We start from the raw sequence: 26,495 nt of genomic DNA, 5'->3' as shown, positions 1-26,495 counted from the left end.
CCTCCACACCTCTGAGTCTGGTAATGATTCCCTTGCAGAGATGTGGAGGGATTAAATAAAACACTGCTAATAAGACACTTAGCATGGTAGTTGGCATGTGTCAAGCATCCAGTGAATGGCATTTATCTGAGGCTGGAGGATGGGCCAGGAGATAGCTCGTGCTGGTGACAAGTCCCTTGTCCCACTCTTCCCATATTAGTAAAGACCTAGAAAGCAGTGACCAGGCTTCCGTGGGTTCAGAGTAATGCCAGGGAGTCTAGGGGAAAAAGCAGCTGCTGCTGGTTATCTCTGTTAATAAAGAGGGAGGATGGAGGTTTAACAGGAAGGCGGTCATGGGAACCACTCCAAGACCCCTAACTCTTTTGGGAAATGAATGTCCTTTGGGATATGCAGACTTGCCCTCCAAACAAGAAGAACATAATGGGAGCCAAAGAAGTCAGAGAGTGAGTCTCATTAATCACCTCTATAGCCCTAGAACTTGGCATGTAGTCAGTATCAATTCTAAGAAGGCACAGAATTATTTTCCTGTTTTGTTCACTGCTGTACTTCTAGCATGTAGTAGGTACTCAGTAAATATGTGTTGAATGAGTGAATGAATGTGAGAATGCATGAATACTGTACTGCCTGTAGGTTGCCTATTTCAAGCGGTTCACTCCTTTTTCCTTGCTAATGGAATTCTTTTTGTTTTACTGGGGAATATTGGGGAACAGTGTGTTTCTCCAGGGCTCATCAGCTCCAAGTCATTGTCCTTCAGTCTAGTTGTGGACGGCGCAGCTCAGCTCTAAGTCCAGTCACTGTTTTCAATCCTAGTTGCAGGTGGCTCAGCCCACCGTCCCATGTGGGAATTGAACCCGCAACCTTGTTGTTGAGAGCTCGCGCTCTAACCAACTGAGCCATCTGGCCGCCCCCTGCTAATGGAATTCAGATATGTTCAGGTGACATATCTGCCGGGGAGAAGACTCGTGATGGGTTTAAAGAAATCAGGGCACTCCTGTTTCTCCTTGCCAGGAATTGGTCCAGGGGTGATCATGTGACACAGTTCAGCCAATGAGACTAAGAGAAAACCTTCTTGGGATTCTGGGAAAGATTTTCCTCTAACTTAAAAAAGAAGAGAGAGAGAAATATGAAAATGCTTCCTTTGTCCCCACCTTATGTTCCAGCTTTTGCATATTATTATGCCAGTACGATTCCTAGAGTGAAGGCAATCATTCGTAAGACCGAGGATGAGAAACCAACCCTCTGAAGACAAGAGTCTGGTAGATGGAATGGAGCCTGGCGAGATGACTCAGGTGAGCTTCTGAGCTACTCAGGACCCTCAGATGACTTGATATCTGAGATAAATGCACATCTTCAGGGTTGCAGTAGATATTCTGGCACTTTCAGCCGAAGCATCTTCCATTAACTTGTTGAGCCTTCATGATATTGTTATGGGCTGAATTGTGTCCCCCCAACATTCATATGTTAAAGCCCTAACCTCCAGTACCTCAGAATGTGACTGTATTTGGAGATAGCACTTTTACAGAGATGAATCAGTCAAAATGAGGCCTTTAGGGTGGGCCCTAATCCATTCCGACTGGTGTCCTTATAGGAAAAGAAAAATTGGACGTACAAAGATGCACTAGGGATGCACGTCCCCGGAGGGAAGACCCGGTGAGGACACAATGAGATGGCCATCTACGCGCCAAGGAGAAAGGCCTCAAGAAGAAACTAGCTCTGCTGACACCTTGATCTTGGACTTCCCAGCCTCCAGAGCTGTAAGTAAATAAATGTTTGTTGTTTAAGCCACCTGTTCTGTGCTACGTTGCTATGGCAGCCTTTAAAACTAATACAGATATTGATCATTATGATTAATTTATTATCACCATTATCCAAAAATCCTTATCTCACCATATAATTGTCCCCAGGGTACAGTTTGGACCTAAACAAAGAGCTTGCCTTGGTTCCTCAGTAGTATATAATGAGGCAATGATATCAACCCAAGACTGACTCTCTCAGGGTCCTCCACCTGTTACTTCATTCAGTAAAAATCTGGCAGACATCCATTGTGCATGGGAGCTGTGTGGAACTGTCACAGAGTACATACTTTGAAGTCAGGCTGCCTGGCTGGGCTTCCTAATTCGATCTCTTAGTAGCTGCGTATCCTAAGGCAAGTTGGTTATCTTCTCTGAGTTCTCTCATCTCTAGAACGCTGCTAAGAATACCCGTCTTAAAGGATTATATAAGACCAGAGCGAGCTGGTACATGCAGAGTGCTTAGCAAAGCATTTGACTCAGAGAATGTGCTCAGTGGATGGGGGCCGTTGCTTTTCTGAATGTACCAAATGAACAAGAAAGGAGAGCACGGTCATGTTTTCACTTATAATTTTTTTTTTCCAATTTTTATTGGGGAACAGTGTGTTTCTCCAGGGCCCATTAGCTCCAAGTCATTGTCCTTCAATCTAGTTGTGGAGGACGCAGCTCAGCTCCAAGTCCAGTCGCCATTTTCAGTCTTTAGTTGCAGGGGGCACAGCCCACCATCCCATGCAGGAATTGAACCGGCAACCTTGTTGTTGAGAGCTCACGCTCTAACCAACTGAGCCATCAGGCCGCCCCTCCAGAAGCTCAGTGGCAGCTCATTGTCTTCAATCTAGTTGTGGAGGGCGCAGCTCACTGGCCCTTGTGGCAATTGAACCAGCAACCCTGTTGGTCAGAGGTCACGCTCTAACCTACTGAGCCATCCGGCCGCCCCTTCACTGACAATTTCAATACAATCCTCCCAACAAACCCTGCGACATAGGTATTGCCATCCTGTTTTGCAGAGTAAAGTGATGTTCGGAGGGGTCATATGACAAAGGTCACAGAGTTTTTAAATATGTAGGGCTGAGATCCCAACCCAGGTCTTCTGATCACTAAGCCCTGAGCTCTCTTTTTTTTTCCTCGCACCAGAGCTGCTGCTTCTGGTGGTGTGAATTTTTCTTTTTCTGAGCCCTCATTGTATGCCAGACACTGTCATTTAATCCTCGCAAGGACACAGCTTTCACACCCTAGGAATAAATAACCCTGACATAGATACAAATGTTTAGACCAGATAGTAAAATAAACCGGTAAGTTTTTATGGGACTTAATGGAAAATGTAAGTCAAAGGGAAGAGCATTCTGAGAGAATGGGAAAGGAAGGGAGGTAGCAGTGATAACTGTTTGGGACCAGGTGCTTTTGCTAGACCCCTGATCTACAATACCCTTGAGGTTTTGACATCATTATGCCCCCATTTTACAGTTCAGGAAATGAAGGCTCAGAGAGGCTAAGTAACATACCCCAAACACACAGAAAAGGGAGGAATGTGAGTCTTCTTTCCACACAAACATGTAGCATCTTCCCCTGGACCTGGGCTTCTCAACATCTGCAGCACACGTTAGCATCATCTGGAGACATTGTAAGGACGTGGAGGGCTGGGCTCCATCTTCAGAGATTCTGAATCAGTGAGTCTGGAGTGTAGCTCAACCAGGTAGGTGAATGGAATGTACAGTGAGTGCGGAAGCCCAGCCAGACCAGGCTGCTCTCAGACTGAGCTCTGCGGTACTGGGGCCTGGTCTTGTCTGAGACCCAGCTGAGGCACCACCCCCTTTCCTACTCTACCCGGAGAGGAATGGCTGGTTCTTTGTTTAAGCGGCATGAGTAAAATGAGTTCATGAACTCATCACCCAACATTCACAGCAACTTCAACATGGATTTTAGGCAGTGGCATTACACTGAGATGCGCAAATGTAGGGAAACCCTAACATCAAATTCTCCCTCTTGATAGGATAGGAAGTTGAGCTGAAGTTTGGTTTTTACTATTCCTCAAGGTTCGTGAGTAGAGTTTTTGGTTTTTTACATTTGTTGTTTAAATGGGTACATGAAACATTTTATGTTTACTTCTCCAAAAGAGAAATATCATGAATTAAATTGCTCTTTACACATAGATCTTTGGAGGGAAGGAGGCTCAGGGACCTTCATTAAAAACAAAACAAAGAAACCCTTCCCATCTCTGCAAAAGAAGGGCCCATGATGGGCAGTGGGAATTCACATGATTGACAGCTCTTGGCTACTCTAATTCCAGGTGTCACTGGTGGTCCTGACAGTCTCTCTTTGATTATAAACCACCTCCACCTCCTAGGTTTGTTTATTTCAAACAGCATACCAAAGCAGAATGCACCGCTAAATTACCCCGCCAATCTAAACCCAGCAAGAGACTCCTTTGTTGAACCAAAAATGGAACTGGAAAGGGAGAGTTGGGGATACACTAAGATTAAAGATTAACTAGAACACCTGGCTGGGGAATTGACCTTTGACCAAACATAAATAGTGCTGTTGCAGCATCCCCCTCCACCCACCCACTCACGCCCCACATCCCCCACCCCCTCCTGGCATTCAAATTATACCAGGCCCTCAGAGAGGGAAAACGCAAAGGGAGAAACAAGTGGCACCAAAAGGGAAGGAGGTATCTGTAAAGGAAGGAAGCTGCAGGAGAGCCTGAAGGAAAGGAAAAGCAGAGCTAAGGAGCAATTGCCTGAACACAGAGGAGCGTCTGTTCACTGTCAGTATCATCTCTCGCTGCATCCTGCGATGGATGTACTATTTGGCAAAGATAAGAAAGAACAACTAGAGCCTGTGACAGCCAAAGTGACAGGTGAGCATTCTGTATAAATGGTTGGCTTTTATTTTATGTTTAGATGTATGCTTTTCTCTGCTTATAAAAGTAATACTTGTAAATTATTTGTGGAAAATCTGGAAAACAGTACATGGGAGAAAATGACCTGTAATCCAGAAACATTCTCTGGGAAATCGAGGTGCGCTTTTATACGTTATAGCTCAGTTTCCAAGAATAGAGTTGTTCTCACTATTTCCAGGAGAAAACTCCCAGGAATGCTGCACTTGGCATACATACCATGCAATTATTCTGCAAAATGTGGCCCATTCCAACTGGGTGCTGTGTTCGTTCAAATGTGTGCATCCTGAATTAGTTTCAAAGTGGACAAGCAGGATTGAACTCTCCCTGCTGCACATGCCCATGGGAGGGCATGGAGAGCCTGCTGTGATTTCCTCTCAGCTATCACGGGTGATTTGGGCATGGCAGTACCTGCAGAGCCAGTAAAAGAGACTCACAGGGGCATCCTTCACAGGAACGTTCCTTCAGTGGGCTTTGTGTCTCGTTCATGTGTCTGGCTTTCTCCTCCTCTTCTGTGTTGCCACTTTCCTGGTGCCATCTTATTTAGACTCTACAGGGCAGTGACCAGGTCTGAACTCTCAGGCCCCCAGGGTAGAGCTTGCTCAGGGTTCTGAGAACGAGTGGGTCAGCTCAGGCTCACAGGCAGGTTCATCTTCGGAGAGATGGACTGGATGTTTTTCACAAAGAGGACAACAGTGAGCGTTTATGAGGAAGGAAAGTCACATGGGAGATTTGAACTGAGAAAATGCCTTGGAAATTGCATAGTGCTCAGTAAATGTTCTTTTCCTTATCCCTATGGCATTAACGCTACGCTTCCATTCATGTTTCCCTGCTCTGCCTCACCTGCTCCTCCTGTATCCTGGGTCTCTGTGAATAATCCCCCCCCCCCCATTTACTTAGTTGCCCCAGGCAAGAGTCTTGGCTGGCGTGTTTTGGAGCGCTCCCCTTGCCGTTCCCTGTGTTTAATCAGACTCCAAGTCCTGTCAGTTCTGTGTCCTCCGTAGTTTTTCCTCCATCCCTGCTGCTGCCACCCTTATCTCTCTGGTCTTCCTCCCTCCCCTTGGTTCCTCCTACCGTCCACACTCCACACTACAGCCAGAGACAACTTTTGAAACTTCTAAGTCTGAGCATATTTCCTGGATATGAGATGTCCTGAAGAGGCAGATCCTTAGAGACAGGGAGTAGATTAGCGGTTCCAGAGGCTGGGGCTAAGGAATGAGGAGTGACTGCTAACAAAGCTTCTTTTGGGGCTGATGCAAGTGTTCTGGAATTGTATAATGCTGATGGTTGCACAACACTGTGAATATACTAAAAAAAACCCCGATTTGTACACTTTAAAATGGTGTCTTTTTTGTTATGTGAATTTTATAAATTAAAAAAATTGCAGAAAAATTATCTTACTATTCCCTGTTATAACGGTCAAAGGTGTCCCATTCTTCTGACCATCAAATCAAAGCTCTTGGGATGTGGTTTTGTTGACCTTTGTCACTTGGCCCCTGCTTGACTCTCCAGCCTCAATACTTATGATGTCCTCACTCGAAAACTATAGTCCGGTCTTACTAAACAGCTGGCATATCTTGTGGTCTTTGAACTGGTCTTTGAGCTCTTGGTTCGGGTTCCTCCAGAGATAAGAATGCAGATGTAAGTAGTTTGTTTGGGAGTTGATCCCAAGAAACACTGGGAGGGAAGCCAATACAAGGGGCATTGTCAAGATACTGACCACTGAGAGCCATCGGAGCTGAGTCCTGCGGGCATAGTGTAAAATTTGCCTCACGTTCTCCCCAGCACCCTATCTTTAGAGCAGTGCTATCCAACAGAAATATAATGTATGCCACGTGTGCAATTTTAAGTTTTCTAAAAGCCACATTCAAAAAAGCAAAAACAAGGGCCGGCCCAGTGGCTCAGGTGGTAGGAGCTCCGTGCTCCTAACTCCAAAGGCTGCCAGTTTGATTCCCACCTGGGCCAGTGGGCTCTCAACCACAAGGTTGCCAGTTCAACTCCTCGAGTCCCGCAAGGGATGGTGGGCTGTGCCCCCTGCAACTAGCAATGGCAACTGGACCTGGACCTGGAGCTGAGCTGCGCCCTCCACAACTAAGACTGAAAGGACAACAACTTGACTTGGAAAAAAGGCCTGGAAGTACACACTGTTCCCCAATAAAGTCCTGTTCCCCTTCCCCAATACAATCTTAAAAAAAAAACCCAAAAAACGAAAAGATACAGATGAAAGTAATTTTAATAGTATATTTTATTTAACACACCAAACATGTCTAAAACATCAGTTCAACATGTAATCAGTATTTTTGAAATTGCTCATGAAATAGTTTACTTTTTTTCATACTTATTCTTTGAAATCTGGTGTGTATTTTATACTTACAGTACATCTCAGTTTGGACTAGCAACATTTCAAGTGTTCCATTGCCACATGGGGCTGGTGGCTATCACATTGGACAGCACGGTTTTAGAATGTTTGTTTCTCATGCTTTTGTGAGGCAAATACCTGCTCTCCCTCAAGGCTCATCCAGGTCACCTCCTCCAGGAAGCAGTCCTCACCCTTCTGTTCTCCTCGCCACATCAGGGTGAGGTTCTGCTCCATGCAGCCCCCTGGCTGAGGCTGTTGCATTGCTTCTACCACAGTGTATTTTGAATGTCTAACCACCCTGTTGGACAGAGATTCCTCTGTCTCTGTCTCTCAATGGATGGTGAGCAACTTGAGGACAGGGAGGATGCCTATTCATCTTGGTACCCTCAGTGCTAGCATATTATACGCGTTCTGCAAATGACTGCTGAGTAAATGAATGGATGTAGTGAGTGGTATTGGAGCTATGTCCTCAATTCCTTTCCATGGCCATTTCTTCTAGCTTTTTGGTTTAGACACGGAAACTGGAAACTAAAATTCTTTCTCCTAACAGGCAAGATTCCAGCATGGCTACAGGGAACCCTGCTTCGCAACGGGCCTGGGAAGCACACGGTGGGGGAGACCAGATACAACCATTGGTTTGATGGGCTAGCCTTGCTCCACAGCTTCACAATTAGAGATGGTAAGAGCACTGTATAAGTTTGCTGTTACTGCTGTAACAAATTACCACAAATTTAGTGGCTTAAAACAGCACAAACTTATTCTTCTACAGTTCTGGAAGTCTAAAATAGGTTTCACTGGGCTAAAATAAGGTGTTGGCCAGGCTGCATTTCTTCTCTAGGTTCTAGGAGAGAGTCCATTTTCTCATCTAGTTTCTAGAAGTTGCCTGCATTCCTTAGTTTGTGACCCCATATCCATCTTCAAAGCCGGCAATCTCTCATACTCTCTGTCTCTGCTTCTATCATCACACCTCTGACTCTAACCTTCTGTCTCCCTCTTGTACGGACCTTTGTGATGACATTGGGCCCCCCCAGATAACCCAGGATAATCTCTCTTTTCAAGATCCTTAATTTAATCACACCTACAAAGTCTCCTCAGCCCTGTCATGTAACATATTCACAGGTTCCAGGGATTAGGACACAGAAATCTTGGGGAGGCGATTATTCAACCAACGATAACGACAAACTTCCCTGGAAAGGTGGCCAAGTTTTTTTTTCAGAGTTCAACTTGCAAAATAATATACATGCTCAATAAGGTGGGCAAGAGCAGATGGAGGATTATTGGCTGTGGAATCAAACATGCATCGAATCACAATAGGGAGAATGCAGAGCTGGAAGGAACAAAGCTGAATGTATTGCACACCAGGCAAAGGGGAGCCATGTCACTCAAGCAACACGTTCAGTGGGCTTTCCCTGAGTGGACACTGAATATAGGGCAGAAAGTAGGAAGTTTCACAAATAAGGCAAAATTCGGAGTTCAGGTGACCGGCTCACAAAGTGACTTGTAAACTTTGTGCTGTTGGCCATTGAGCTGGTTTGTCTCCGCAGCCAAGACGAGATCTTAAAGAGGTTCAGGACAGGTTGTATGAGGCTTTAGTAGGCTCAGGGTCACACGGTGGGCAAATTCATATCCAGGAACTTCAGCTTGGTGAAATTTTTCTTTAACCCCCGTGTTCTAGACAAGGCAAACTGTGGTCCCTTCACCTCTTGTGGTCTTAGTTTCCTCATCAGTAAAAAGAGCTCAGTCATCCTTCCTGGAGAGTTGTCATGAGGATTAGAAGTGTAGATGTCTAGCAAGGACCTGACACCTGGTAGATGCTCAATAGATTAAAAACCACCATCATTGTTCCTGGGTTTGAATCCCTCTCCACCATCCCGGCTAACATGTACCTAAGCTCTGTGATCCTGGCCAAGTTACTGACCTTTCTGTATCTCAATCTCCCCTCTATGAAACAAAGATATCAGTAGCATATCTCATCGAGTTGCTGTGGAATTTAGAGGAATTAATATGTGTAAGGAGCTTTGTATGTCTGGCACATAAAACGTGCCCAATAAGCATTAACTATTATTTTTGCGTAACTATATTTTCTGTCAAGCTGGTCAGCAATTATGTTTTGAATGCAGACTCTATGTTTTCACACATGGTGTCTCCATTCCTGAACTGTTGTTCAAAAATTTCAGGAATGGAGACACCATGTGTGAAAACCATGAGCTCTGAGTTTGCAAAAACTTATAGATTTTACTGACACTCAGCCATAATGTGGGTGGTTCCATATATCCTGACAGTCCTAAGCCTTAACAATTTCCTCCTTTCCTAAACAGAAGTCACTAATGATTCTCAGGGAAATACGCATCATTCTGGATGAGGTACAGGAAAGGTGGCTTCCTTTCCATGAGGCTCTGCTTCCTAGAGCTGCCAGATCCTTGGTGATCCATTTCTGATACTCACATTCATGCTTTGTGGGAGGTGTTGCTGTTTGCTCTTTGCAGATGAAATGGAAACATTGGAGAGGTTGAATAACTTATCCAAGGTCACTGAGTAGGGCTGAAATTTGAACTTGTGTTTACCAGAGTTCAACTTTGCAGCTGTTGTCTCTATCTCACCCCAACACACACACACACACACACACACACACACACACACACACACACACACACCCAACTACCTGAGAAATGGCAGGTTGCATAAGTGATTCCTCACAGCTTCCCAAGCAGTGGCTCTGGCGTCCTTCCATAGAGACCTCCAGAGATAAGTGAACCAACAAGGGACGACAAGGCTGTCTGCAGAAACATGGCCAACATCCACCAAAATCCTTGAATTGGATAAATACGCAAATGACCAATGTTATCCCACGTTGTTTAGACATTCTAAAAGCTTTTAGCAGGTTTTCAAACTAAAAATATATTGTCAAAGGTAAGTAGCTATTTTGTATTCTTTTATGAGATGGTCAGATGGGTTGTGACCACATGAGGAGACACAGAAAGGCTCAGGAAAACAATGGTTATTATACTATAGGTCCTAGGGACTGGCCAGCACTAGGCCACATGGGAAAACACCAGGGGGGTCAGAAGGCAGAAGATGAGGAGCAGGGGAAGCACGTAGGTCACGGCCTTTATTGGGGTTTCCAGGGAACAGCACGACAGGGCAGGGTAAACAATTTAGCATTGGCTTGTGTGAGTAATTTCCGTGAGCTTTGAGCTGTGGTGGTGGTCTCTAGTTGCTGGCACCTCGGCCTGGGCTAGTTAAAGCAGAGGAATATTACCTCCTAGGGTGAAAAGACCAGGTCTGGCTCTGGATTGGTTAGTTTGCATACGAAAGACGTGCTGAGCCCTTTGCTTCTAAGAATTGGCTAGTCCAGGGAGGGACACAATACAGTAGCATGAAAGACTCAGTTCTATTCATAATCTGGAACTGGCTGGAAAGCATAGAGGGTGCACCCAATTACTCACCCTTTCTCGTCCTGCTCTTGAACCTGGGCATGCCCTACTCTGCTTTGCAATGATCAGTTTGGCCTTCTCCAGCATACGCTGGGGGGCCCAGAGTGTGGGTTCCCCGTTCAAATCGTTCAAATCGTTGTATCTTCATCACCTAGCACGGGGCCTGGCCCAGAGGGGGCACTTTAAAACTCTTTATGGAGCTGAAATGAAGCGAATGAGGTAAAGATTGCTTTGGTAGAAGGACACAATACCTTCCCAACCCATCTCTTCAATACTCACTACAGGAAATGTTTGCTGGCCACTGGCCTAGGTGCTTCGCGCCCATCCACACTTCAGCCCTCGTTATAGCTCTTGAGGTAGGTACCATTGTTACTATCTCCATTTTACAGATAAGCGTCTAAGACCCAGCGAGGACAAGGAACTTTCCCAAATGCACACAGATAAGAGGCGTTGGTGGTCAGATATAAACCCAATGTTCTCTAAATCCAGAGTACTAAGTCCTGACCTTTACGCAAGTGTGTCCCCATTCTCCCATCCTGCCAGCCACCATGTCTCCCCATCTCTCCAGCCTAATCCTCTCGAGGCTGCCAAATTGCCAGTGTTGGTGTGGCACAGCTTGGCCTCGTCTCTCCTCTCCTCTAGAACTCTCAATGGCTCCCCATTGTCCAACAGCAGAAATATAAACTAAAAGTGTTAAGTACTTCTATCACGATTCAAGAGGGTTCTTGGATTTGCAGAGAACACAAAGCCAGTATTTCTCAAAAGATGATTTGTGGACCTTCTGCATTGGAATCCCCTGGGATGCTCATTAAAGCTGCAAATCCTGACACACACACAAACATACATACCCCAAGCCCCCATCCCTCAGGGCTTGAGTGAATCAGAATCCTGAAGATTAGGGACAGAGCATCTTATGTTTCTAACACATTTCCCAGATGACCCTGAGCACACTGCGGTTTGAGAAAAACGCCAGCCTGGCTGCCCAGTCCCACCCAAGACCAAGCCCCTCTGGGTGCTGTGAGGTGGGACTCAGGCTTCTGCAATTTTTTAAAAACACCAGGTGATTCTAGAGGACAGCCAGCACGGAGAACCTAAATTACTGCCAAACCAATAAGACTTTGAAACAAGAAGGCAAATAAAAATGGCTGGTGGCCTTCAGTAGAGGCCAGAGAAGTAAATGATTTAAAAAGCTAACAAAGGTTTGAATAAAAGAGGCAGAGTGGGGTAGGGGAAACCAAATGAAGGGTATGAGGGCTGCTCTTTTCTGTAAGTCTAAAACGATTTCAAAGTAAAACGTTTGTATAAAGCAGGCATAGAGATGTGTGAATCCAGGTCTCCCTCAGCCATATACGATAATTTTCTAATAAAAGGCAAGGTTATTGTCCCAGGAGGATTTGAATAGGTGAATTCCAAGAGCCAAAGTCGCCTAGATTTACAGACAAAAGAGCTCTTGAGAATTTAGCCTTTCCGAAGCTGACTTTTTCAATTGTTATAGTTCCAAAGTAGCCTTTTGGAAAAGCCGCTTTAAAAAATATGTGTATATATACTTATAGATATATATATGTGTGTGTGCCTCCCCCTCTCCATAAACCAGACCCAGTTCTAGAAGATTCCAAGGAGGAGTCTGTTTACTTGTATCCCTTTAGAAGGAATGTGGCTAATTGGACTGTCCCATGAGCAGAGTGGTAGGGAACGCGTGGTGGCTCCTTCTTTAATCTCAGCCTCAAAGCTGAGTGTCAGCCTTGAGCCATTCCAGAGACACATTTTCCTGTGATCTCTGAGTGCTCCGTGCTCTGTGGTTGGTTGTTTATAGGAAATGAGTACCTCGCCTGTCGACAACCAGCCTGGGCTAGATGTTTACATTTCAAGTGAACAGAATTCGGCATTTTAACTAAAGCGCCATAGGGCCCAAAGCACTTTAGCCAGTGCCTATGGTGGGTGACCCTCAGAGAGAGTGACCAGAAAAATTCAGGCCAGCTCAAGGGGAAACCAAGGTGGCCCTAAAGCAGGTTCTGTTTAGTATGGGGCTGAAGACCAGTGTGTGTGGCCTCCCAACCCGCAGGTGAGTCTTCCTGCCTCCAGGATTTTGTTGGACAATCTAGAATTTCAGAGCTATCACTTATCAATGTGTGACAATGGCCCAAAGTCCTTATATCATCCCATCTCATTTAAAACTGCCAACACTAGTTGGGGAGGACTGTGTGATCCCCACCTTCCAGTTGAGGAAACTGAGATGCAATGAGATGAAGAGGCACTCAAGGTCACAGGACTTAGAGTGGGACTAACCCAGAGCCAAAGCCCTGACCACTCTACCCACTGCATGTCAATAGCATATGTAGCTTTTATTGAGCACCTACCATGTGCTAAGTGCTTTACAGGCCTTAAATGTCACGGCAACTCTGTAAGAAAGGTATCATGACCTCCACATTACAGCGGAGGGGACTGAGGCTGCCTCTGACACAGGCCAAGTGCATGACTAGTAGACGGTGGAGCAAGGATTCATATCCGTGTGGAGACTTGAATTTCCTCAGGGGCAGAGCTCTTGACTGTCCTGCTCACCACTATATCCACACGTTATATCATCTTCCTCCAGTAAAACCCCTGGAATGGCTGAAATTGACATTAAAACCCCATAAAGGTATCGGCCTGGAATGATTCTGCTTCTTCTCTTTTAGGTGAAGTCCGTTACAGGAGCAGATACTTGAGAAGCGACACCTACAATGCCAATGTCAAAGCAAACAGGATTGTGGTGTCAGAGTTTGGAACAATGGCCTATCCAGACCCCTCCAAAAACGTATTTTCCAGGTAACTGTCCATTTTGAATCTGGTCATGCTTTTCTATCAAAACAAGCTGCGTTTGCTCCTCTGACAGTTGTCTTTCGAGTGGATGAAAACTTCACATGATTGGCCTTTGCCCAAATATGCTGTGCGATTCTTGGTCACTGATAGCGAGAGGCAAAGAGCATCTGAGACTGATCATTAGGTGTTCTCCACATGGCTGGTGGGACAGCAGTTTGGAATTACCTATCAAAATTACAAACGCACATTCTCTTCAGTCTAGAGATTGTGTCTGAAATGACAAATGTACAAGATTATTCATCGCTGCATTATTTGTTATATTGAGGAATGGGAAATATCCAAATGTTCATCAACAGAGGAGTGGTTAAATAAATAACAGGATAGCTACACAAGAAAATGCCAGGAGGAAGTGAAAAGAAAAGAGAATGCTTTCTATGTACTGAATGGAAATATTTCCAAGATATATTAAGTGGAGAGGAAAAAGGAAATTACATAAAGGTATATGATATGCTATATTCTGTGTAAAAAGGCAGAAGGAAATCTAGATTTATTTTTGCTTGTACGTGCATAAAAAAACTCCGGAAGGATCCATAAGGGAGTGGGAAACTGACAAATGGGGAAAACGGATAGGGGAAGATTTTCAGTTGTATACATTTTAAATCACTTGGGTTATGATGCAGATGAATATATTACATATTCAGCAATTAAATTGTTGGCCATGGAACGAGGCCTGCTGTCAGTCTCCTTCTTGATGTTCTTAAGATATGGAAGAGTTATGAAATATGTTACAGCTAGACTGGCCCGGACATAGAAGATTGCTTCTGCTTTTCCAGAACTGCACTGAACTTACATTTGCAGATGGGGGTAGAGTCAGTGAGTAAAATTGGAGGGGGAGAAAATGAATTTAAAACCACAACCTCTGGGGCATGCTTGCTGTTACATTATTTACCAATAGGGGGAGCACTAACCAATACACTGATACAGGATTTTTCTTCCTGCTTTGAGCTTGCCTTCTGATCAAATTAGTTATGAGCTCTTAATTCAAAATTATTTTGCTTTCCGTTGTTTTTTTGTTTTTTGTTTTTTTTAAAAAACTCATTTGAGGTAACCAGTGTGGACTCACATTCCTGCCAAAAGCAGGGATTAGCCGTTTTGTTAGTCTTTGGGAGCCGTTATGGGTACACGGATGATTTCTATTAGAGCTTCTTAAAATACTTCAGAACAACCCAGCGGCTCTTTCTGGCTCTGGTATGGGATACCTTTGGGTTTCTGAGCGCTGAGGAGGGCTCAGTTGGTGGCCATGTTGTCCCAGCCGACTGACTCCTTAGATGATTCTACGCGGTGGTGTCTTTGGGCAGCTTGTTAGCAGAGTCCTCAGGATTCTTTAAGCAACCCACTGGCACCAAGTTCTCTTCCTTCCTTAGTTGAAGTAGAGCATTGAAAGTAGGAAAACGAAACACATCTCAAGCAGGAGCTTCCAGCGTGGTGGACACAGCCCCTGACCCCGCTGATTTGCTTTGCTCTCTAGAGCCTTCTCCTGCCTCTCCCACATTATCCCCGATTTCACAGACAACTGCCTGATTAACATCATGAGGTGTGGAGAAGACTTCTTTGCCACCACAGAGACCAATTACATCCGAAAAATCAACCCACAGACCCTGGAAACTCTGGAAAAGGTATCAGTGAATCTACAACCAACATCAGTTCTTGACTCAAGACGGGGACGCTCTGGGTGAGGCCACGTGGTCTGCAGGAACTCATGGGGGGGGCCCCCTCCTCTAACGCTGCTGGCTCTTAGGTTTCCTCAGCATAGCACTTGTGCTAGATTCTGAGCTCCCTTAGGGCTGGGACTGTATCTTTCCATCTTTCCATCTGTATTCATTCCTAAGACTACTGTAACAAATACTACAAACGAGGTGGGTTAAAACAACAGAAATGTATTCTCCCAGTTCTGGGGCCTGGACGTCTGACATCAATGTATCAGCAGGGCCAGGCTCCGTCTGAAGGCTCTACGGGAGGATCCTTCCTTGCCTCCTCCAGCTTCTGGTGGCTGCCAGCAATTCTTGGTGTTCTTTGGCTGGTAGATGGATGTATCACTCCAATCTCTTCTAAGGATATAAATCATTGGATTAAGGCCCTCCCTCATCCAGCATGACCTCATTTTAAGTTGATTACATCTACAAAGACCCTCTTTCCAAATACATGTACCAGGAGTTAGGACTTCAACGTATTTTTTTGGAAGATACAGTTAAACCAATAGCAGAGTTCATAGTCGTTGGCACTGAATGGGAGCTCAGTGTGAGTCTGAATGAATGAATGAATGAATGAATGAATGAATGAATGAGTGTGCTGAAACACCCAGGACTCCCAGTAGGCCTACCTTGTATTGATCTGAAGAGGGAGGCATTAGGCAGAGACCACAGGTACAAAAATAAATGCATAAGCAGATACCTTCCTGGGCAGAACGAAGTCTACATTTTTTGTGAAAATCAATAGGCCCACTTTCAATTTTCTCCGGCTGGCTGTTCAAAGCCTCAATGTTTTCGCAATACATTTTAACAATCTGTTAAAAGGAGTGCTTTTCTTAGCTGTGAAGTTATGTCCAGCTCCTTTTAAGCTAGATGGCACTAGTACGTTCCACAGAGCTGCAGAGAGGAAATACTAGGAGAGAAGGGAGAATTGCCTGACTTTTGGCTGGAGGTCGTGCTATTCTGGGGGATGAATGGGGACAGCTGGTTCACTGGCCACCTCATTATTGTACAGTTGTGGCCTGTTCAGAGTGGGGTCATTACTGAGCTTGCTAGTTGAATTTTACTTTGACCAAATGTTTTTGTAACCTCTCTGTTCCCAGAATAGTCCTATGAGAGAGGCCTGGAGATTTCTGACTCTGTGGAATGCAGAAGGGAAGGAATTAAATGACTCAGGCGGAATGACACAGAGCAATGGCCAAGATTAGCACTAAAGGCTGCCTCTCTGCCTCAGAGGTCATTGATGGGAGCTCTGTGTCTCCATGCTGATGACCCCCTGACCCCACCTGGCAGGGCCAAGCAGCAGGATCCGGAAAAACTGCTACAGGAAACACACACACACAGCTCACTAACCCCCCTGCAACTGATTTGGGGTAGGAGGCCCCCCACCCACCGATTGGGTTATATCAGGTTGCAAGAGTAAACATCCTCTTTAAAGGTGAAGTCTGCCTTATTTTCAGATCAGGAGATGTGCAGAAATAACCATCATCTCTCTTAGCCTAGAACAGTCAGCTTTTCACAGGACTTTATCCTCTCCCCTTTGTAAAACTAGGTGCCTGTCATGTTTTGCAGGTTGATTATCGTAAATATGTGACTGTAAATTTGGCAACGGCTCATCCTCATTACGATGCAGCTGGAAATGTCTTCAACATAGGCACAGCCATTATGGACAAGGGCAAGACCAGATACGTGGTTTTTAAGATCCCGGCTGCAGTCCCAGGTGGGTCACTCTGGGAGCACAGTGAAGCCAGGGGTGGCTCCTTCTGAAGAGTGCCAACTTCTGTTAATGACACTAGACTCCATCTGACACTTTCCTTCCTAGATGGTTCAGATGACAGGAACTCACTTTTCTTCTTTAGGAAGAAAAGAGATGTTGCTGTGCTTCCTTTGGGAAGAAGTAAATCCCTTTACTATTTTAAACTCCTTTGCTTTAGGTTCCAGTTCATTAATTCATTAATTTCTCCATCATTCATCTATCATGTATCGTCTACTCGTGTCCATCCATCCTCTCATCTATCCATCCATTCATCATTCACCCATCTACCCTCCCTCCCTCCCTTCCTCCCTTCCTTCTTTTACAGTCATTTTTTCAGCCTTCTGACAAACCTTTGTATGTCAGGGCTATGCCACCCACTTTCATTCCAGCCCCCGATGCCAGGTTCCCAGGTTTGTTCAGGGTGCTCAGTCAGCCCTGCTGGGATCTACTCCAGATCCCCGCCCTGTTCTCCGGGCTTTCTGGACCTTCTCCACTTTGTGTCGGGATCCTGGAGGGAAGCCCAGGCCAGTTGTGATTGCATGTTCCTGAGGGGGAGGAAGGCGGGGCTCCTGGTCCCTATTTCTCCAGGACCCTCCTGGGAACCACACCAACAAGACCAGGCCTGCGATGGTGGCTGGAGACAGGGCAGAACCACGAGGGTGCTTGGCCTGACCTGGTTTAGAAAAACTGGTTTCTATCTGTGACCCCTGTTGCTTCTCCTCCTCCCCATAGTCCTGTAGAACCTCCTGAGCAAATTACCAGGCTCTGGGGTCAGAAGGTAAAATGAGTCTTCTTGTTAAATTGAACTCCTATTAATTAAGTCAATAAAGGTTGCTATAGGGTCTAGCTTGGAACCCTCAACTATCAGACCTGGGGATGATCTAGGCATTTGAGTTTGCCACCTCATGTTACAGAGGAGGACTCTGAAGCCCACGGGATCAGGTGGCTTGTCCATGGTCACACAGTTTGCAGGAGCCGCCAACATCGTGCAATATCATGCTTCATGCTGGTGGCTTCCCTGGGATCACGTCCATCGCCCGCCTGCCAGGCCAGGGTGCTTTACATTTCAGTGTGCTTTACATTCCGTTTGTTTTGTGAAGAAAAAGACTAACCCACAACCCACAGCCTCCCTCCCACCAGCCAGCTGTTCACAGTATGCGCAGGTGGCCACAAGGAAGGTAGGGACGCTTGCAGGTAACTCATTAGAAACCAGCCCCAGGCCTGGGTGGGGAGGCCTTTTGGCCAGTGGGTGACTCATCCTTGCAGAAGAATAAGAAAACCAAACGTGTACTGAGCACCTTCAGCGTTTGGGCCCTGTGTGAGGTACTTAGATTACTCCATTATTTCATTCTGTTCTTTGCCTTCACGCTGACCATTCCACTAAGCCTCAGTTTCCCATCTGTAAAATGGGAATCATATAGCCTACCTCGATGGTCATAGTATATGTAAAAGCCCCTCTCATTCCCAGGTATTTCAGATGGGCATTGCCAAGAGCAATTCATGGAAACTCTGTGAAATACATGTCTAATTTAGAAAAACTCCAGTTTTCCCTTTTGCTTCTCTCCCGCATGTCTGCTGCGCTTTCACACTACTACCACACTCACAATGCTTCTGACACTAGATGTGTGTGTATGTGTGTGTGTGTGTGGGGTGGGGGGACGTTTCCCTACACCAAGCAATTCTCTGTGATACCAGCTGGTGTCCTGTAACTGAACTCATTTCTAAGGCTGTCTACTTGATAGTGTCAGACCCCTCAGGTTAAGGGCTCAGTCCCACAAGACTGCTCCCATCCCATGTAAGATGCCAATTGCAAGTAGTAGGTCCCCAGTTTACCTACAACTTCTGGTCGACTAGGCTACAAATTGACAGTTCCCACAATCCCCTCCTCAGGTTTAATTAATTTGCTAGAGTGGCTCACAGAACTCAGGGGAACACATTTACCAGTTTATTGAAGGATATCACAAAGGCTACAGATGAAGAGATACCTAGGTTGAGGTCTGGAGGATCCTGAAAACAGGAACTCTGTCCCGTGGAGTTGGGGTACATCACCCTCCCGGTTTGTATGTGTTCATCCACCTTCAAGCTCTCCGAACCCCATACTGTTGGGCTTTCATGGAGGCTTCCTCACCTAGGCATGATCGATTATTAACTCCATTTCTAGCCCTTCTCCCCTCTCTGGAGGGTAGGGGCTGGACTGAAAATGCCAAGTTTCTAATCACAGATTGGTCTTTCTGCTGACGAGCCCCCACCCAGGAGCCCACCCAGAGTCTCCTCATTAGAACAGAAGATGCTTCCAGTGCTCTTATCACTTCCAAATTTACAAGGATTTTAGGAGCCCTGTGTCATGGATGGGGTCAAAGACCAGGATTAGAACAAGAGATGCTCCTAGTGCTCTTATCATTTAGCAAAGAAATGACAAGGGTTTTAGGATCTCTGTGCCAGGAGCTGTGGGCAGAGGCCAATATACCATGTTTCCCTGAAAATAAGACCTCACCGGAAAATAAGCCCTAGCGTGATTTTTCAGGATGACATCCCCTGAACATAAGCCCTAATGCGTCTTTTGGAGCAAAAATTAATATAAGATCCAGTCTTATTTTCGGGGAAACACGATATTAACATATTTTTTCTATTAACACATAACATCAAGTGATGGTTTTCTGGGGCCAGCCCAGTGGCTCGGGTGGTTAGAACGCCATGCTCCTAACGCCAAGGTTGCCGGTTGGATTCCCACATGGGCCAGTCTAAGAGTGTGAACAATGGCTCTACCTGGAGCTGGGCTGCTATGAACAGCCGGAGGTCGGCTTGAGCTGCCACAGGCCAGCGTGAGTGGCCAACGAGAGCTGCCGTGAGCTGCTATGAGTGGTGGACCGACGACCGGCAACCAAACTGCCTCAGCCGGGGGGAGCGCAAGGCTCATAATACCAGCATGGGCCAGGGAGCTGTGTCCTACACAACTAGACTGAGAAACAACAGCTTGAACCGGAGGGGGCGGGGAGCTGGAAGAAGGGGAAAAAAATGATGGTCCTCAGCAAAATGTTAAAGCGTAAGCCTGGGCAGCCGGCCCATCACCCAGGTGCTTGAAGGCAATGTAGAACCTTGGGCCCCAGCACACTGAGTGACACTCACGTTTTGTCGTGGTCCCCAGATGATCCGCATGCACGTTCAAGTTTGAGAAGCACTGCTCCAGAGCAGGGGTTGACAAACTTTCTGTAAAGAGTCCAAGAGTAAATACTAATATTTGAGGCTTTGCAGGTCCACAGCCTCTGTCACAACTACTCAACAATGCTGGTGTAGCTCGAACGCAGAAGCAGCCACGGACCTGCGTAAAGGAGGGAGTGTGGCTGTGTTCCAAATACACTTTGTGACTTTGTGGCTTGGTGTTTTCAGATTGTAGAACCAGGTCTCACAAGGGAGGGAGGGGTGGGCCTGAGCAGGAAGGACTTTGAGCCTCTGCCCCTGTGTCAGCCAGGCAGCAACCCCTTCATCTGGTTTACTTGTTGGCCGATATTCAAAGGTTCTTCTTAGTGAGCAGGTCAGTTTGAGAGGCTCAGCTGCAGGTGCTGGTGGCGTGGTCTGTGGCAGAGAGGCCCCGTACTGGGCCTGAGCCTTGCTTTTATTCTAGAGGGCGGGATGAAGAAGAAGAGTCCCTTGGAGCACGTGGAGGTGCTCTGCTCCATTGCCTCCCGTTCCCTCTTCTCCCCGAGCTATTACCACAGCTTCGGCATCACCGAGAACTACATCGTTTTCCTGGAGCAGCCTTTCAAGATGGATATTCTCAAAATGGCTACTGCGTACATCCGGGGAGTGAGCTGGGGTTCCTGCCTGACTTTCCACAAGGAGGACATGGTAAGGAGGCCTGGCTGGGACCTCCAGTCCTAGGACAGCCAGAAGCAGAGACAGAGGTCAGCATGGAGGAGGTTTCCAAGGGAGGGGAAAATGAGCTACCATGGAGTCTCCCCAGAGGCATCAGCAACCTTCCAGAGAGTTCTGAAGCTGGGATGGTCCTTCAGAGTGGTCCCGAGTTAGGGCAAAGGGGCCAGGCCTTTAAAGTCTGTAGAGCAGATTGTCCCCGAAGGGGGTGTGACCTTGGACAAAGTGGCTTCATCAGCCACAGCAGTCCCCACTCATCCAGCAGCAAAGGGGCTGCTCCTCATTCCTAACTAATATCTGGGCTCCTGCAGCCTCCACCATCCACTGACAAGGACTTTTCAGCAGCCCTGCAGCCCTAGGGAATGTCAGGGAAGAGATGCCATCGACTATTCAGATATCATAATGACAGAGTGTTCCTCCAGACAGTATGAGAGAAATGTCATCAATGTAGGTACACCTGGGTGCTCAGTGTGTGTGTGTCTGTCCCCGGGTATATATGATGGCTATATGTATATGTATTCACATATGTACATGTATGTATATGTGTGTATGAATAGACATATGCATGTATATGTGTACATATGTATATTTATTTGCTGTTTTTCCTTGTGAAAATATCAAGTAATTCTCAGTGTCATCTCTTGAAATAATACAGAAATATAGAAAGCAACATATCAAGTCCCCGTCCCTTCTCCTACCCTCCCCCCCACCCACTCCCTCCGTCAGAGGGAACCACCACTAGCCATTTGAAATCCTTCTATTCCTCTTTTAATGCATCGTGTATATCTTTATGTACGTAGACAAATATGTGTCCCATTGGTGGCTGGCCACCTCTTTAAGGCCTGTCTTCTCTTATCAGAGAGGAAAGTGAGGTGTTTGAGGGAACAAAGGAGTGAGGTGAGGTCCCGCCTCTGCTCAGACCTTTTAGTTATTTCCCATCTTCCTTGGAATAAGATCCAAAGGCCTCACTCATCGGCCTGTAAATCCCCACGTGCCCTCATCCCAACCACTGGCTCCCTGCTCACTCCACCTCCTCCTGTATCACCTGATCTTAAACCAGCCAAACATGTTCCTGCTCAGGTCCTTTGCATTTTCCATTCCCTGGAATGTTCTTCTCCAGATGGCTTCCTCCTTCAGTTAATCTAGGTCTCAGCTACGGTCTCCCGAACCTGAGACCTTCAGTACCTTGCCCCAGGCTTCCTCCATCCCCTGCCTTGCTTCATTTTTCTCAGTAGCGCTAATCATCCTTGACATATTATGTACGTATTTGATCCTTGACTGTTGGCTTCACCCCCATTGGGATATGAACTCCAGGAAAGCCAGGGCTTGGTTTTATTTGTCTCTCCAGTTCCTGAAAAAGTGACGTGTCGTAGGCCCTCTACAAACATTTGTGGAGCGAATGAGTGAGCCAAGCTGGGTTTGCTCTGCAGCCAATTCCTCAGATGTGCTGAGGAGCATCCCACTGGCAGGAGCTACAGGGCCTCTGGGCCTCCCCCCTGAGGCCCCTGGGGGTTCCCTGGCCCTGGAGAGTTCCACAGTGAGGAAACAGCCCCTGATGGCAGGGCAGAGAGCCCTGGAAGGGCTTTGGAATGCGTTGCAAGAACTTTCTGAAAGTCCCTGTGGCTGAGCCAGGGATTGAGATCCTGGGGAAGAAAAGGCTTAATATAATCACCCCTGTACTCACTTCCCCAAACCGACTCCCACCACCACGCTATCAAAGCCTTCCTCCTCTGCAGCTCCTTAGCATTCAAAGCTTGATTCTGGGAGAAGGTGAGGAAGAAGCAAACAAGAGGGAAGAGGTGGTGAAAGAACAGCCTGGAGTGGTCCCTCCCTCCCTCCCTTTCAGAAGGAGGGTGGTTAGGCCAGAGCTGCCAAAAGATAGAAACATCCCCCTCCCCCCTTGAATTAGGCAACTGGAGCTGCAGATACGGCTAATTACCACCCAGGGTGATACTGCCTTGTGACACCCAGAATGTGTGTGGAGGCCTAATGAGCTGTTACCCACGTGGGCTCCTTAACTAGAACCAGGTCACTCAGCCCTCCAGGGCAGGGGTGTTGCTGTGACAACCGCATCCTGGTAGCAAGCTCTGCAGTGGAGGTTGGAGAGGGGACTCAGAAGGGTAGGTGTGGGCTTAGAGTGTTAGGGGCTCTGGCTGTGGATGGAGCTCAGAGAGGCCTGGAGGTATGGCACCTGGTCAGTTCTCCCCAACTTGGCCGTTTCCAGGGATCTGGCATGTTGCCGCCCACCTGGAATCACAGTCAAGTGAAGGAGGGTAAACAGTGCACCTCTGGGGCTTCCTTCAGACACTGTCTTCCTGGTGATACAGAGGCCCTGGGCCCCAAACTTCCTCCTCTCCATTGTAAGTAAATGACCAGAGATGCACCCACAGACAGCCCCCACTTACTCAGTGCTTCTGCATGGCTGGCACACAGAGGGTCAGAAGGGGGAAGGGACACTCCAGGGTCATGAGCTAGTACATGGCAGGGCTGGGTCTTGTCCCATTCCCAATGCCACCGCGCTGGGCCAGCAGAGGGAGAGCTGACCGCTGAGTGCACCTCTTCTTTCAGACTTACATTCACATAATCGACCAAAGGACCGGGAAGCCCTTGCCCACCAAGTTTTACACGGACCCCATGGTGGTCTTTCATCATGTCAATGCCTACGAAGAGGACGGCTGCCTCCTGTTTGATGTTATTGCCTACAAGGACAGCAGCCTCTACCAGAATTTCAACTTGGCCAACCTGAACCAAAACTTTGAAGAGAACTGTAAGGTCACCTCCATTCCCACCCTCAAGAGGTTCGCCGTGCCCCTCTGCATGGACAAGGTAACGGCTTGAAGACAAGCCCGTTTTATTCTTAGGGAGACAGGAGCCCCGCTAGAAAGTTGCTTTGGCTCTGATTTGATTGATATTGAAGTCCAAAATGAGCTGTTCTTAAAGAAAACATTTTAATTATTTTCCCCAAAGTAATAGATGCTCATAGTAGAAACTTTAGAAAACACAGATTATGTAAAAAGGAAAAAAAATTCCCATAAACCCGTTGTGGATATATTTGTATTGCCACCTAAGTCTCTCTCTCTCCATTAATAGATAGATAGATAGACAGACATATACATGTTGATATATATACATGCACATATAATTGATATATGCATACAGTATATGTATGTAATATGCATATCTAATAAATATGATATATATCTCAATAAAGCAGTTAAAATTATATACATATATATTTCTTAATTTCCGAAAAGGGAATCACAATGTACATAATTTTTAACTGCTTTATTGAGATGTAATTCACATACCATACAATTCACCCATTTTCATTCATTTAGAGTGTACATAGTTCAATGGTTTTTAGTGTATTCACAGAGTTATACAACCATCATCGCAATCAATTTTAAAACATTTTCATTACTCCAAAAAGAAATCCCATACCCCTTAACCATCACCCCCCCACCCTGCCCCCTGGTCCCTCCATCCCTCCCAGCCCCTGGCAACCACTACTCTCTTTTCTGTCTCTGAGGATTGGCCTTTTCCGAACATTTTATATAAATGAATCATACAATAATATGAGGTAATATAATTATGCCTGGCCTCTTTCACTCCGCATCAGGTTTTCAAGGTTCGAATGTGCTGTAGCATGAATTAGTACTTCACTCCTTTTCATGGCTGAATGCGTACATACTCTTTGTGTACCACTGTTTTCACCTATTTGTATGTCTAAACATCTCTCCAGGACGTTAAATGTTCTTCAACAACGTCATTTTGGTATTTTCCTGGCAGCCCATGGCAGGGATTCAGCACCATTTGCTTCGCCAGTGCCCTGCTGTTGAATAATCCTGTTCTTGCATTAACAATGACCACTAGGTCAGACGTTATCCTCAATTAGGGTGATACTGCCAAGGCACTGGGCTTGGTTTTGGAGGCTGCGGAGACTTCTGGCTCCAGAACTCAGTGACTTCATGACTTAATTAATTTAAATGAAACCAAATTCAGTTCAACTCAATTTTGATGGCCCATATTTACTAAATGCCCTAGATGTGCCAGGGACTTTGCTAAGCATTTTATTTTCCTTACCTCACTTAATGAGCCAAACAACCTATGGGAGGTCCCTCATATTAGCCTCACTTTACAGATGAAGAAACTGAGGCTCAGAGAGGTTAAAGAATGCACCCAAGGTCACACAGCCCAGAATGGCAGAGCTGGGATTAGCATCTACACCAGCCTGTCTCTAAACCCATCCTAATAGCTCCTAAGGAGGATAACTCTGCTGTTCTCTCCAGTAGACCTAATGTCTGGAAAGAACCCCAGATGGGTCACACTGACCCTTCTCTGGGCTCTGCAGGCCTGAGGAGTAGAGGGCACTCCTACCCTCACTGCTGGGCTCCTCAATGCTGGGGTTCAGGCATCTCCCAACCAGTGAGTGGGGCCTGCATTTAAACACCAGGTTTGTTTGTTGTTCCTGTCTCTCCAGCATGTCCCCGTCCGAAGTCATCTGTGTATCTATCATGATTTTTACTGTATTTCCAATCACCTCCATTTAATATTTACAAAGTCATGTTTTTGCTTAAATCAACTCACTCTTGAAAGGAAACATATCACTACCCAATGGAAAGCCAGCCTTGCTTGCTGCAAATAGAAGGCACACATGGGCATAAAATTAAAAAAAAAGGGGGGGGGGAATAAAGCAGAGATCTTAAGCTCTAGCCAGATACTGTTGCTTGCCAAGACTTAATCTCTTTGTTAATAAGAAAGTTCTAAAAGTATTAGCTATGAAAGACATGGTGGCACCTAGCTGAGCCTCTCTGCTCAACCCAGTCAGAAAGATTGGAAGAGAAAAAGGAATGAGCTTTTCTCCGCAGATGATTCAGGGCTATTGAATGAACGGCCATGTCCCACACGAGCATCACATGAGCCAAGAGGTGCAGCCTCTGCACCCCTTGCTCTGGGCAGTGCCTCAGCACAGGGCCTTGGACTGGACCTCCTGGTTCAGGGAAGCAGTAGGTGGTCACAGAGCACACAGGAGGCAAATCCCAAGGCCCGGCCCCCACCTCATGCCAACCTTAGCCAGGGGATGACACACAGAGAGGAAACACTCCTTCCCACTGCCCATACACCACAGGGTTTTATAACCTTTTATCACGCTCAAAAACGATTTACTTCCTTGGAACCAGGCTAAGAAGTTTCACATGTATGTTTTAAAAAGTCACCTTGTGAACCATCTGTCGCTTTGAAAGTAACACAGAAGAGTGAGCCCTGGGAAGGGTAGCTCAGGCCACACTTTTTAATTGCTACTTATTGTTCCTTCGAAATGTTTTCTTGCTTCAGTTTCAAGTCGCCCCACTTGCATATTGAAATCAGAAATTCAAGCAGGCAGACACAGCCTATATGCCCAGATCCGGCAGCTCTAGTTTCTTCCTATCCAAAGGCTTATTAGGGAAGAATTACAGGAGACGCCACCCTTTCTCAAATGACCTTCAGTCTGGGGCCCTCTGCCTGCAGCCCTGTTCTCTTCCCACCAGACCTCCACTCCATTCCTGGTTGCAGGTCGGACTCACCTGGCGGCTCTGAGACCATGTCTGCTACTGCTGGGCCTCCGCCCGGACCAGTGAAGGCAGAACCTGGGGGTGGGGCGCAGGCATGGGCATAGTCTCAGAGCCCCCAGCAGATTCTAATTTGCAGCCAGGGAGCAAATTCCTGCTCATCCTTCAGGTCCCAGGGTCATTACTCCCCTCAGATGAAGTTGTACACTCTAATGGCACTTGCAGCTTTTTGCCCAATGTTTATTTCAAGTATAGGGAACTTGTTCAGACACCTCTTCCTGTTGAAGCGCTAAG

The 26,495-nt window shown here is 46.4% G+C and overlaps 1 protein-coding gene across 6 annotated transcripts in view; it reads left to right on the top strand.

The window, feature by feature from the left end:
- BCO1 (beta-carotene oxygenase 1) overlaps positions 1 to 26,495 on the top strand; it is a 62,215-nt gene that overhangs the window by 12,914 nt on the left and 22,806 nt on the right. For 3 of the 6 annotated variants that reach the window (XR_012490121.1, XR_002135803.2, XM_019711148.2), the window contains exons 1-7: positions 4,394 to 4,647; positions 7,596 to 7,724; positions 13,155 to 13,284; positions 14,807 to 14,954; positions 16,599 to 16,746; positions 20,405 to 20,628; positions 23,221 to 23,478. Coding sequence is in view for 4 of the 6 variants with exons in the window: in XM_019711148.2 (XP_019566707.2) it covers positions 4,584 to 4,647; positions 7,596 to 7,724; positions 13,155 to 13,284; positions 14,807 to 14,954; positions 16,599 to 16,746; positions 20,405 to 20,628; positions 23,221 to 23,478 (1,101 nt within the window). In the remaining 2 variants the exon portion in view is untranslated. Of the gene's footprint in view, positions 1 to 1,160; positions 1,290 to 1,588; positions 1,755 to 4,393; positions 4,648 to 7,595; positions 7,725 to 13,154; positions 13,285 to 14,806; positions 14,955 to 16,598; positions 16,747 to 20,404; positions 20,629 to 23,220; positions 23,479 to 26,495 lie in introns of those variants that run through there. The other 3 variants (XM_074314530.1, XM_074314529.1, XM_019711138.2) reach the window with 2 other exon arrangements.

The sequence above is a fragment of the Rhinolophus sinicus genome, linkage group LG11 (assembly GCF_036562045.2).
Source record: "Rhinolophus sinicus isolate RSC01 linkage group LG11, ASM3656204v1, whole genome shotgun sequence".
NCBI lineage: Eukaryota > Metazoa > Chordata > Mammalia > Chiroptera > Rhinolophidae > Rhinolophus > Rhinolophus sinicus.
Note: the sequence above shows the minus strand (reverse complement) of the source record. Positions and strands in the feature narration are given on the sequence as shown.